Source organism: Moschus berezovskii, chromosome 25, assembly GCF_049115385.1.
Source record: "Moschus berezovskii isolate FMDL1 chromosome 25, NW_MosBer_1.0, whole genome shotgun sequence".
Lineage (NCBI taxonomy): Eukaryota > Metazoa > Chordata > Mammalia > Artiodactyla > Moschidae > Moschus > Moschus berezovskii.
Window position 1 is genome coordinate 6509698 of NC_142484.1, and position 12039 is coordinate 6521736.

The 12039-nt window shown below is 49.0% G+C and overlaps 1 protein-coding gene across 1 annotated transcript; it reads left to right on the plus strand.

Moving 5' to 3' along the window:
* Positions 1–270: 270 nt before the first annotated feature.
* ZDHHC24 (zDHHC palmitoyltransferase 24) lies at positions 271–8489 on the plus strand. The gene is made up of 3 exons (XM_055415454.2): positions 271–628; positions 1837–2114; positions 6080–8489. The coding sequence occupies exons 1-3, from the start codon at positions 348–350 to the stop codon at positions 6373–6375; spliced, it is 855 nt and encodes a 284-aa protein (XP_055271429.1). The 5' UTR covers positions 271–347; the 3' UTR covers positions 6376–8489.
* Positions 8490–12039: the final 3550 nt, after the last annotated feature.

The following is a 12039-nucleotide window of genomic DNA, read 5'->3' on the forward strand; positions in this document are numbered from 1 at the left end:
CCGGGAATCCCCGACGCCACCAAAGCTGCAACTCAATCCTGGCTTGCAGGCCACCTTCGCCAGCTTGCCCGGTGGCCGCGGGTGGGCGGGGCGTCCGCAGAGGGGGCGGGGCTATAACGGCGCGGCCCTGCCCGGCTCCAGCGCCAACGAGATTCCAAGCATCTCTTTGGCTCGTTCGGCCGTCCAATCATATCTCCGTACCTGTGGGCCCGCCCAGTGAACCGGAACGCTCACGCGTCCCTTCCGAGCTTCTATTGGTTGTAGCAGACGTCCGTTTGCCACTATCCCTGCCTCAATACGGAAGCGGCGGGGTACTAGGGGGCTCCTAACGCTAGTGGGTGCAGGCCATGGGGCAGCCCTGGGCGGTGGGGACCGCGGAGGCGGCTCCCGCGCGGCTGCCCCTCGTGCTCACCGCGCTTTGGGCCGCGGCGGTGGGCCTGGAGCTGGCTTACGTGTTAGTGCTGGGCCCCGGGCCACCTCCGCTGGGACCCTTGGCCCGGACCCTGCAGGTTGCGCTGGCAGCCTTCCAGCTGCTTAACCTACTGGGCAACGTGGGGCTCTTCCTGCGCTCGGACCCCAGCATCCGGGGTGTGATGCTGGCCGGCCGTGGTCTGGGCCAGGGCTGGGCGTGAGTGGGGCTTGGGATCTGGCGCGGGGGAGAAGCGGGAGCTTGGCGCAGGGGGAGGGCCCTAGGACCTGAAGATGTTTGAGTCGTTTGTTAGAGCCAGAGAACTCTCTTACAACCAGAAGGCAGAACGAGTTTCATTCATTCACTTAAGAATATTATTGAGTACATTATTATGTGCAGGGTACTATTCTAGGCACTGGAGGTACAATAAAACGTATTCCTGATTTCAGTGGGGGAGGGGATAAACCTCAGGCTTGTAAATAAATAATGTAGAATGTTAGAAGGTGTTGGTGGTCAGGAAACAGAAAGAGTGCAGTCTCAAATAGGGTGGTCAAGGTAGGCTTCATAGAGAAGGTGGCGTTTGAGCAAAGACTTGAAGGAGAGGGGAGAGTTAGCCATATTCATCTGGGGGAAGCATGTGCCAGGCAGAAGGGACAGGCAATGCAAAGGCTCTGAGGCAGTTGTGTGCCCAGCATGTTCAGGGAACAGCAAGACAGCCAGTGTGGCTGAGGTGGTGTGCCGGGGGAGAAGAGAGATTAGAGATGTAAAGACTTTGTAAACAGACTTTGAAGACTTTGCTTTTTACCAGAAGTGAAATGGAGAGCCATCTCGGGGTTTTGAGCAGAGAAGGCATATGGTTTAGATTTTATTTTATTTCTTTTTCTTGGTCTCGCTGCCAGGCTTGTGGGATTTTACTTCCTGGACCAGGAATGGGCCAGTAGTTGTGGCCCATCGAACCCAGGCCCTCAGCAATGAAAGCAAGGAGTCCTAACCACTGGATTGACAGGGAATTCCCAACTTAGATTTTTAAAGGATCAGTCAGGCTGCTGGGGCAAGAGTACAGTAGAGGGGATAAAGGTGGAATCAGGGAGACCAGTCAAGAGGCTGTTGCAATAATTCTGGGCAGAGTTATATGGTGACTTGGACCAAGCTGGTAACAGTGGAAGACAAAAGTTTGCTCCCAGATGTCAGAAACCAGCCAAAGACCTCAGGACTGGGGTTGTCAGACCTACTGTGCTAGAAGTGGAAAGGCTTGGGAAGTGGTGTCCAGCCTGCATTTACTCCCCTGTGAGGGACCCGAGGCTTAGCGAGAACAGGGGGGGAGGACTGTGCCTGGTTCCCCAGGATGGGCTCAGGGGCTGATCCTGGCACCATGAGGGGCTCTCTGAGCTGCTGGAGGGACTGACCCTGTGGTTTCTCCCCTGCAGTTACTGCTACCAGTGCCAAAGCCAGGTGCCACCGCGTAGTGGGCACTGCTCCACCTGCCGCATCTGCATCCTCCGCCGGGACCACCACTGCCGCCTGCTGGGCCGCTGCGTGGGCTTCCGCAACTACCGGCCCTTCCTGTGTCTCCTGCTCCACGGCGCGGGCATCCTGCTGCACGCCTCTGTGCTGCTGGGCCCGGCCCTGGCGGCCCTGCTGCGAGCCCACACACCCCTCCATACCGCCGCCCTGCTCCTGCTGCCCTGGCTCATGTTGCTCACAGGTGGGGAGCCCTAGATGTGGGGGAGTGTGTGTGTTTGGTGGAGGGGGTCGGGGGGAACCTCCCCACAGAGGCCGAGGCCCATCCTGACGGGCAGTGGGATTCCTGGCAGCTTCTCCAGGTAGTGCCCTAGGGACCCAGTCCCAAGGTCAGTTTCAGGAGGCAGGGGCAGCCGGGTATTCACGTGGGTGTGCATTCTGGTAAAACATGGGGCCTGGACACAGGTACAGAGTTCTAGCTGAGAGTCAGAGGAGGAAATACTGCTGGGATCTCACTGGGCAGGGCAGATGGGATGGTGAGGAGGTAGTCTTGGTAGGGAGTGGCATTCATACCTAGAGAAGCAGCGTGAACACAGGCTTGGAGGTTGGGAGCAGGGAAGACATTTGGTGGGAAATGTGAGGATTAAGGCCAGGATGGTAGATGAGAACTGCGTGAGGAGATGGCCCTCATTTGGCTGGGCAGTGGGGAGCCAGAGAAGGTTACAGGCAGGTGGAGGTCCAGTGTTTGGAAGTTGGGAGGGGACATCTTGGATCAGGAGGCTGCTGGAGAGGCTGTTCTGGATGAATGCAATCTCCTCCGACACCACCGAAAATAGAAACCCCACTGGTTTTTCATACTTTGCTCTCCGCCCCCCGCAATGCTTCGGGCTTCCTCTCCCAGACCCCTTCCTCCTGAGCTGTCCACAGTCCTCTCTGTAACCTTGTCCTGCAGTTACTAAATTTCTGGAAACCACTCAGAACAGCGAGTATGTCTCCTTATCCTGTCCAGGCCCAGTTCTTTCCCCAGGATCTGCTCCCTGTGGCCCAGGGGAGACCTTGGGAGGAGGCCCAGTGGGGTTGTCAGGGCCTTCCTCTGCTGACCCTGGCTTCCTGCACTGCCCTCCTCAGTGACCTCCCTGTCTCCACAGACACTCAAGCCCTCAGCTGCTCCTCTCTGAACACATGACCCCTCTTGGTCATCCATGGTCTTCCACGTGCTCCCCACAGTCACTGAAGACAGGCCAGCACCAAGTCTCTCTCAGCCCTGGGCCTTGTTGAGTGCATTAGCATCCGAAAGTCTGGGTGAATGGCCCCAGTGGCCCAATTTCTTATCTTCTCCTCCCACATCCTACCCCGGTCCGTCAGAATCCAAAATGTGTCACCTCCCAAATCACCCCATCAGTCACCCCCTGTCTGCTCCCACCTCCTCTCCTACCCAGCTCTGACTCTTTACTCCGTGACATCCGCTCCGGAGCTCCTAGGCCTCACCTTTCTGTCCATCAGCACCTTCCACTTCACTGCCCCAGGTCCCGCATAGAGCCTTCATTTCCACCAGCCTCCTGCAGCATCTCCGGCCTCTCGGCTCCATCTTCCTTCCGCTGTGCCTTCCTGGCTTCTGTGCATCCGCCCTTGTGTCTGCTCTGAGCTGCCAGACATGCCTGTTCCTTCATGACAGCTGATACCATGTCACGTTCACGGCTGCTGACCTCAGCAGGCCCTCAGGAGTTCCTGGTTGTCCTCCACTGCAGCTCAGACCTTCTCACTTTCCTGTCTTCCAAACCCCCATCTCTTAAAAATCCATCACAGAGAGAAGTAGTTCAGAATTGGCTGTCCTGCCCTGGGGCGGAAGCTGACTGCCCCAGCTTCCCCGGGTGCCGGCCCTTCGTCCCTGCTCGGAGGCCTCACACTGTGAGTTGCCTCTCCTCCGGCCACTCCAGGCTCCCTCCCCGGGCTTCCTTTGGGTTTTCCACCTGGTACCAAGCCTCTCTCATCCCATGTCCTCCTCCTCTGGCTCACACTTTCTGTCTTCCATTAGCTGCCAAGTCAAAGAACTCGCCTGGGCTCAGAGGCTATTTTTCCTTGCCTCTCCCCACCCCTGTTCCAAACTGGCTTCTGCCCCCACCCATTCTCCAAGATTGCCACAGTCCCCCGGACTCTGTCTCCACGAAACCCAGAGGAGGCTTCTGAGTTCTCTCGCTTCATGAGACCTTTCAGCCTCTTACCACCGATGGCCTTCTATCTCCTGAAAGGGCTCTACCTGGACGTCACCAACAGCTTGTACTAGAGTTTCCTCCTTCCTTTCTGATTTCCCTCTCTCTGGTCCCCAAGGGCCTGGTTTTCTGACTGAGACACCGTTCTCATCTCTCTACGTACTCTGCCGGGTCTCAGAACCGCCTGGGTACCAACCACTCACAAATCTGCACATCCAACCTGGCTTCTTTCCTGAGCTTCCAGAACCATCCACTCACTTGTTTTGCAGACACCTCTCCATCATGCCTCAGGACCTTCAAACAGAATATTTCCTTCCCTCTTCACCTAGTAAATACCTCCTCAACTTTCAGTTGCTGTTCAATCACTCACTTGTGTCCCAACTCTTTGCGACCCCAGGGACTGCAGCACGCCAGGCTTCCCTGTCCCTCACCAACTCCCAGAGCTTGCTCAAACTCATGTCCATTGAGTCAGTGATGCCATCCAACCATCTCATCCTCTGTCGTCCCCTTCTCCTCCTGCCTGCAATCTTTCCCAGTATCAGGGTCTTTTCCAGTGAGTCGGATCTTCGCATCAGGTGGCCAAAGTATTGCAGCTTCAGCATCAGTCCTTTTAATGAATATTCAGGGTTGATTTCCTTTAGGATTGACTGGTTTGAGAAAACCAGTCTGCAGTGGTCCACTGCAGAAGGGAATGGCGAACCACTTCAGCATTCTTGCCTTGAGAACCCCATGAACAGTATGAAAAGGCAAACCACCCTAAGTAGACAACACTCTCAAAATAGATGAAGTTTATTTACCTGAGCCTCTTAATAAGTTTGCGTGTCATCTACCCACCCCCACCAATAGGCTTTTTTATAAACTAATTTTTGAATTTTCATTGTTTCTGGCTGCACTGGGTCTTCTTTGCCTCAGCAGGCTCTCCTAGTTGTGGTGAGCAGGGGCTACTTTCCAGTGGCAGTGCGGGCTTCTCGTTGCAGAGCAGAGGCTCGAGAGTGTACGAGCTTGTTGCTGCAGTGCCCAGCTTCCAGAGCACAGGCTCAATAGTTGTGGCACACAGGCTTAGTTGCTCCACATCATGCGGGATCTTCCTGGACCAGGGATTGAACCGTGCATTGGCAGGTAGATTCCTTACCACTGAGCCACCAGAGAAGCCCAGCTCTCTCTTTTTTCTTTTCTGAATTTTTTATTTTGTATTGAGCTATAGACGATTACCAGTGTTGTGATAGTTTCAGGTGAACAGTGAAGCGAGCTCTTTTTTTTACTGAAGAAAAATTCACATAGCATAATTGTAACTACAGTTACTAATTGTAACTACAGTTACAATTACTCATAATTGTAACCATCTTCAACTGCACAATTCAGTTGTCTCCAGTATACTCACAGTGTAGTCCAGCCATCACCACTGTCTAATTCCAGACCATTTTCACTGCCCTCAAAAGCAAGCCTCTACCCCTTAAGCAGTCACTCCCCAGCCCCTGGCAACCACTGATCTTCTATCTCCATGGATTGCCTGTTTGGGACATTTCATATAAATGGCACCATACAATACATGTGTCAGGCTTCTCTTGCTTGGCAAAACATTTCATGGCATCCTGCATTTCATTGGTTCAGCTGATACTTACTACCTGTTATAGATGAGGATGGTCCAAGATGCTTTTTCTGTCGTCATGCTCATCACAGGTGTCATTAAGTAACTGAGACATGATATCTTGAATCTCTTGTGAGTTCCCTGAGATTGGAGATGCTAGCCTGGCATTTGTGGGGGGTGTTCACAAGGGTGTGGTGCAGGAGTGAAGGTGTGTCTAGGGCAGGGGGCTGTATGTGCCCAGTTCACCGGTGTGTTCCTGTTAGCCAGCATGGGCTGGCCAGGGAGCAGCGACTCTGCAGGTTGCGGAGCAGAGGAACGCGCCCTGCTTCATGGTAGGGGAGGGCAGAAGCCGGGTTCTGGGAGGGCTGGGCCTGCTGCTGCTCCCTTACCCTCTCTGCTCTCTCCCTGCAGGCAGAGTGTCTCTGGCGCAGTTCGCCCTGGCCTTCGTGACCGACACGTGTGTGGCGGGTGCGTTGTTGTGCGGGGCCGGACTGCTCTTCCATGGGATGTTGCTGCTCAGGGGCCAAACCACGTGGGAGTGGGCTCGGGGCCAGCATGCGTACAACCTGGGCCCCTGCCACAACCTGCAGGCAGCTCTGGGGCCCCGCTGGGTCCTCGTCTGGCTCTGGCCTTTCCTGGCCTCCCCGCTGCCGGGGGACGGGATCACCTTCCAGACCGCAGCCGACGTGGGACTCATGGCTTCCTGACTCCAGGAAGCGCCTGAGCTTGTACAAGCTGCACAAGGCGAGCGGCAGAGGGGACTCATAACTCGTTTCAGGCCCACCCCCACCCCCAGAGGGAGGCAGGCTGGTACTTAATGCCTGCTTCAGCAACTCCCATCGCCACCCTTGGGCTTGCCCTTGCCCAGCTTGGACTCCTAGGGTCCAGGGCTTGGGCCCTGGGATTCAGCCTCTGTCAGTGGCCCCTGAGGACCAGGAAAGGTCTGGCAAGGGGCTGCTCGGCCTGCCTGGCTGCCCCATTGCCAGGTTAATAAAGTGCCCACTTGGTTCTGGGACTCCCTCCAGCTTTGTGGGTTTTTGGTCCTCCTCGGTGGTCGAGGCTGCTGATTTTGTTTTCTTTGACTGTCAGGCCTGGGAACCACAGAATGCCTGAGGGTGTGAGGATCCAGAGCTCTGCCTCCTGTGGCCTTGGGGCAGGGGGGCTGGGGAGTTGGGGAGCAGCAGGCTAAGGCAGAATGTACTGATCCAGGGTATGAGAAACCACAATTCTTCCCCAGGTTGGGTGCTTTATAGTGAGGAGCTTTTCAACAGCCACCACCTCACTGAACTTGTCTCCGGCTAACCCAGTTCCCCGGGCAGTAATTAAGCCAGTGAAGAACTTCACACTGTGAGAGTTGATGTGATAAGATTTCACAGTAGTAAATGGAGGAGTCTGGATATGAACCCAGATCTTTGCACTCTGTACTTCATCCTTTTTTTGCCTGACCAAAAAAATCAAGGCAGAGAAATCGGGGTGGTGGGAGGGAGGTATGTTCAAGCATCTGTGCAGGATGGTGCCGAGATGGCTAAGCTCCTCCTCTCTGGTCTCTTCAGGAGCTCCTTGTTAAACACTTATTTAAATACAGTAAGTAGACACTTCCAGTTACATGTGGCAAGTTTAGCTTTGTGAGTTTACTTGTTTCCTCTTAAAATCTAAAATGATAATAAAGAAATGAAAAATGATGTAAATTTACAAAGAGAAAATACGGAGACAGCAGTAGACCAAAAACCCTGACATTTTGAGAGCTGAAAAGTGGGTAGAGGCTCTTACTCTCCTAGCGAACCAGACGCTGCAATTAAGTGTTCCCCGAGGGAGGGGCTGAGAGGCCACCAAACCCCCCAGCCCCCACCCTGAGCCCTGGAGAGGCTCTGGGGTTCCTCCAGCACCACGGAAGGCGAGGTTTGGGGCTGACAAGAGGGACTGTGAGGAGCAGCTAGGCTCTCCCTCCTCCCAGGACCCACCTGACCCCTGCAGCCAAGCAGCTACCCCACTGGGGTGGAGGTGTGGGCTTCTGAAGCAGCTTTGTGTCCTGGGGGAACTGGGGAGGGTGGGGGTGAGGGGCTGGACCCAAAGTGGGGTTAAGTGAAAATCTACAAATGCTGCTAGGGCAGGGGGTAGCCCTCCACTGACGTGGCAGGTTGCCCTCCAAGAACCCTCAGAGAAGTCCAAGGCTCTGCCCACGCCAGAAGGTTTGGGCTGCTTAGGACTTGTCTGCTTTTCTAAACAGCGTGCACTATTACTATTTAACTCTGTTAGGAACTTGGTGTCGCCGTCTCTTTGTACATAAGCACTGGCAGACTTCCCATCTTCTCTGCTTTACCCCCATCCTCTAGAATCTTCTTGTTTTGTTTGGTTTTGAATTAAATAAGTGAAGAGATGAAAGGAAATATTTCAAGACAAAGAACACCCTCCCTACCCCCATTTCAGAAATGGGGACCTCGACTTCCCTGGCAGCCCAGTGGTTAAGACTCTGCGCTCCCAATGCAGGGGGATACCCTCTGTAGTCCCTGCTGTGCCTCTCCCTGGTAGAGGAAATGCTGTGCTGTCTCAATCATTCCCTTGCTTGCTTTGTGATTTTATTATAGATGTTTTGTTTTGCATATTTCTGACTTTTATATAAATGAAGCTATACCATGTTTATTTTACTGCAGTTTGCTTTTTTCTTTAATACCATGTTTCTGAGATTTATCCAAATTAATATGTGTAGCTATGAGGCATTCCTTTTCCTTGCTGTATAGTGATCTGTCAAATATACAATTTATTTTTCTGTTTTGTCCCACTGATCATTTTATCTGCCTGTGTGTGTTCCCCTAAGATCTATGCTTGGCCCTTGTTCTTCCATATAAATTTTAGAATCAGCTTGTTACATTCTATCAATAAAAACCCCTTTGAAATTGTGATGGAACCCAACTGAATCTATATATCAATTTGGGGAAAATCAGCATCAACATGAGACTGAAGTTTCCAGTCGTGAACATGGTGTATCTCTCCATTTAATGTTTTCAATAAAATTACTTTGTCTCATAAATTGGTTAAACTTAAGTACTTGATATTGTGCTGCTGTTATTCATGGCTTATGAAAATAATTTTTTATGTCCAAGAAACCTAAAATTTATGATTTACTTGAAAATTCTGAGTTTTCTGTATGTATAATCATCTCTATGAAAAGTTACTTTTTATATCTTATTTTTCTTGCCTCTCTGTCTGGGTAGAGTAAAGTGTGGGCACCCTTGACTTGTTTCTGACATTAGAGGGAATAATTTCAATATTTTACCATAAAATATATTTGCTAGTTTTTTTTTTTTTAAATGTCTATTAGGCTGAGAAATTTCCCTTCTATTCCAAATATGTTGCGTTTGTATCCTTTTACTTTCATTCTCTGCCTAAGAATGGCCTGAATATGGATTTTTAAATATTTTCTATTTGAAGTAGTCACTTTTATCTATTTTAATTAAGTTATTGGATAAATTTCTACCCCTTTATTTTGTGCCATCGCCTGTCTTTTGTAGTTTTTTACTTTTTAAAGTCATTTTTTGCTGGATGTAGAATCCCAGGCTAATAGTTATTTCCTGTCAATAGACTGAAAACTTCGTTCTGTCCTTGTGGTCTCAATTTTGTTGTTGCTGTCCTTACTGTTTCTTTGAAGATACTTTTTGTCTCCAACCGATTTAAAGGTTCTTTTCTCTTTGGTATTCTGCAGCTTTACTGTGATGTGTCCCAGTGTGGTTTTCTTTGTACTTATCTTAACAGGATTCCTTAGGTTTCCTGATTCTATGAATTGATGTCTTTCATCTGTTCTAGAAAATTGTCTTCTCTTCAATTCTCAGTCATCTCTCTGTCCCCACTGGAACTCTGATTAGACCCTCCTACTCCATCCTCCTTGTCTCTTATATAGCTAGCTCATATTTTCTGTTTCTGGCATTCTGGATAATTTCTACAAATCTATCTCCCAGTTAAGTCTTTCTTCAGCTGCTAAACCAACCTATTGAAGTTTTTTTTGTTTCTGTTCTTAGTGGTTGTACCCACTTATCTGTTGAGTTTTACATGTCAAATATTTTATCATTTCTAGAAATTGTTTGGTTCCTTTTCAGATTTGCTTATTTTATATACTCTTGCTATCTTACATTTTAAGTTTCCTTTTTCTTTAAATATATTGAAAACACATATATTGTTTGGTAATTCCAGTACCTTAAGTTTTTGAGGCCTGATTATGCAGGTTTATTGTTTGCTCTTGATCACAATGCCATATTTTCTTGCAATTCATGAGTTTTGACTGTGAATTCATACTTTTTAGAATGAATCTCAATGGGGATATTTTGAGATTGAGTTAAAAGTAAATTCCTCCACAGAGGAAATACGTTTATCAGTTGCCTGATGACAAACCAACCCGGCACTTTAAATTCTCAGCTAGGGCTGTTTTGGATCACCCAGGTATTGTCAATTCAGGTTGCAGACTTATTCAGGCAGGCATGTGGTTAAAAATTCTCAGGAGAGATCCCCCCCCGCCCGCCCCGCCACCCCTTCTACCCAGTACGAGACTTGGAAATAGGCAGTTGCTCTTGTTGATTCTATTAAGATTTCAAAGAATCAGCTTTTGGTTTTCATTGCTTTTTCTCTATTGATTTCCTATTTTCGATCTCATTGATTTCTGCTCTTTTCCTTTTGTTTTCTTTGGATTTACTTTTGCTCTTCTTTTTCTAGTTTCCCATGGTGGAAATGTAGATTATTGATTTTAGGTCTTTCTTCTTTTCTAATATATCCATTCAGTGCTATAAATTTCCCTTTAAGCAATGCTTTCACTACAGCCACAAATTTTGATAAGTTGTTTTCATTTTAGTTAAAAATATTTTAAAATTTGAGATTTCTTCTTTGACCCATGTATTATTCAGAAGACTAGTGCTTAATCTCCAAGTATTTTTAAATTTTCCAATTATTTTTTTGTTACCGATTTACATTTTGGTGTAATAGCAGACACTTCATGATTTCTAGTAAATCTGTTAAAGTGTTTTTTATGGTCCTGAATATGATCTTGGTGAATGTTCTATGTGAGCTCCAAAAAAATGTGTATTTTAGTGTTGTTGAAGTAGTCTGTAGATGTCAATTAAATCCAGTTGATTGATGGTGTTGAACTCAACTATGTCCTTGAAAAGGTACCATAATTAAAGACTGAACAGAGAACAAAAAGAGCTGAGAATTAAAATAACAGAATTCTAGGAAATTCCCTGGTGGTCCAGCAGTTAAGACTCTGTGCTTCCACTAAAGAGGGTGCGGGTTTGATCCCCTGCTGGGGAACTGAGATCTACATGCCATGTGGTACAGCCAAAAAATAAAATAGAATTTTAAAAACCATTCCAGAGAAGAGCTGAAAGGTAAAAACCTCTCAGAAAATAGAACCAAGAGATAATATAAGAGAAGACAGAAGAAAATCAGAGGATTCAGTTCTATTCTCTCTGGAATTATCATTTATCAGATGCTGGGATTCATCAGGATTCCAGAGAGAACAGAGAAAATGGGAAGAAATCACTCAAGAAACAATTTTTTGGAATTGGATGCAAGCCTCCACCCCACAGCATAACATCTAGTGACACATGGTAATGCGTCAGGTGTCTCAGAACCTCAGAGAAGTCAGAAGCAAAGATGGCCCGGAGAGTGTCAACAGCATGACCAAAAATCAGACTCCGAGGGGGCACTGCCTTAACAACGGTTTCCTTCCATAAAAATGACTTTCGCCTTCAAAGTTTCGACCCAAAGTATCACATACATGGATGAACTGAATCAAATCTTCAGACAAATGGTGTCTTAAAAATTTTAACTCTAGTGAGTTTTTTAAAAAAGATTCTTTTAAAAATAATTATTTTTTGGCTGTGCTGGGTCTTTATTGCTGCATGGCGTTGCCCGAGTTAGAGCCAGCAGGGGCTGCTCTCGAGTTGCAGTGCGCAGGCTTCTCACTGCGGTGGCTCCTCTGGTGTGGAACACAGGCTCTAGGGCGTGCGGGAGTCAGCAGTTGCGGTTAGGGCTCTAGAGCACATTTGAGGTGCGTGGGCTTAGTTGCTCCGTGGCATGTGGGATTCTCCCGGATCAGCGGTCAAACCCAGGTCTCCTGCATTTGCAGGCTGATGCTTTACCACTGAGCCACCAAGAAAGCCTAACTCTAGTGACTCTTTAGAGAAGGTACCCATGGATGTGCTTCACCAGGTAAGGGGTAAAAGAACTATGAAAAAGGACACAGGGTCCAGGAATTAAGGAATCTGACCCAGAACATGGCAAACAGAATTCCCAGGAGAAGAGCTTGCTGCAGTTCTAGCGAACAAACTGCACTCCCTTAAGCAGGGGATGAAGGGATGCACCCCGAGGACCTGTCAGACCTGGTC

Excerpts from the sequence above, each read along its gene's own strand:
- ZDHHC24 (XM_055415454.2), top strand. The coding sequence starts at position 348 with ATGGGGCAGCCCTGGGCGGTGGGGACCGCGGAGGCGGCTCCCGCGCGG. Across the intron at positions 629-1,836 it reads GGTCTGGGCCAGGGCTGGGC|TTACTGCTACCAGTGCCAAA; the intron begins GTGAGTGGGGCT and ends TCTCCCCTGCAG. Across the intron at positions 2,115-6,079 it reads CTGGCTCATGTTGCTCACAG|GCAGAGTGTCTCTGGCGCAG; the intron begins GTGGGGAGCCCT and ends CTCTCCCTGCAG.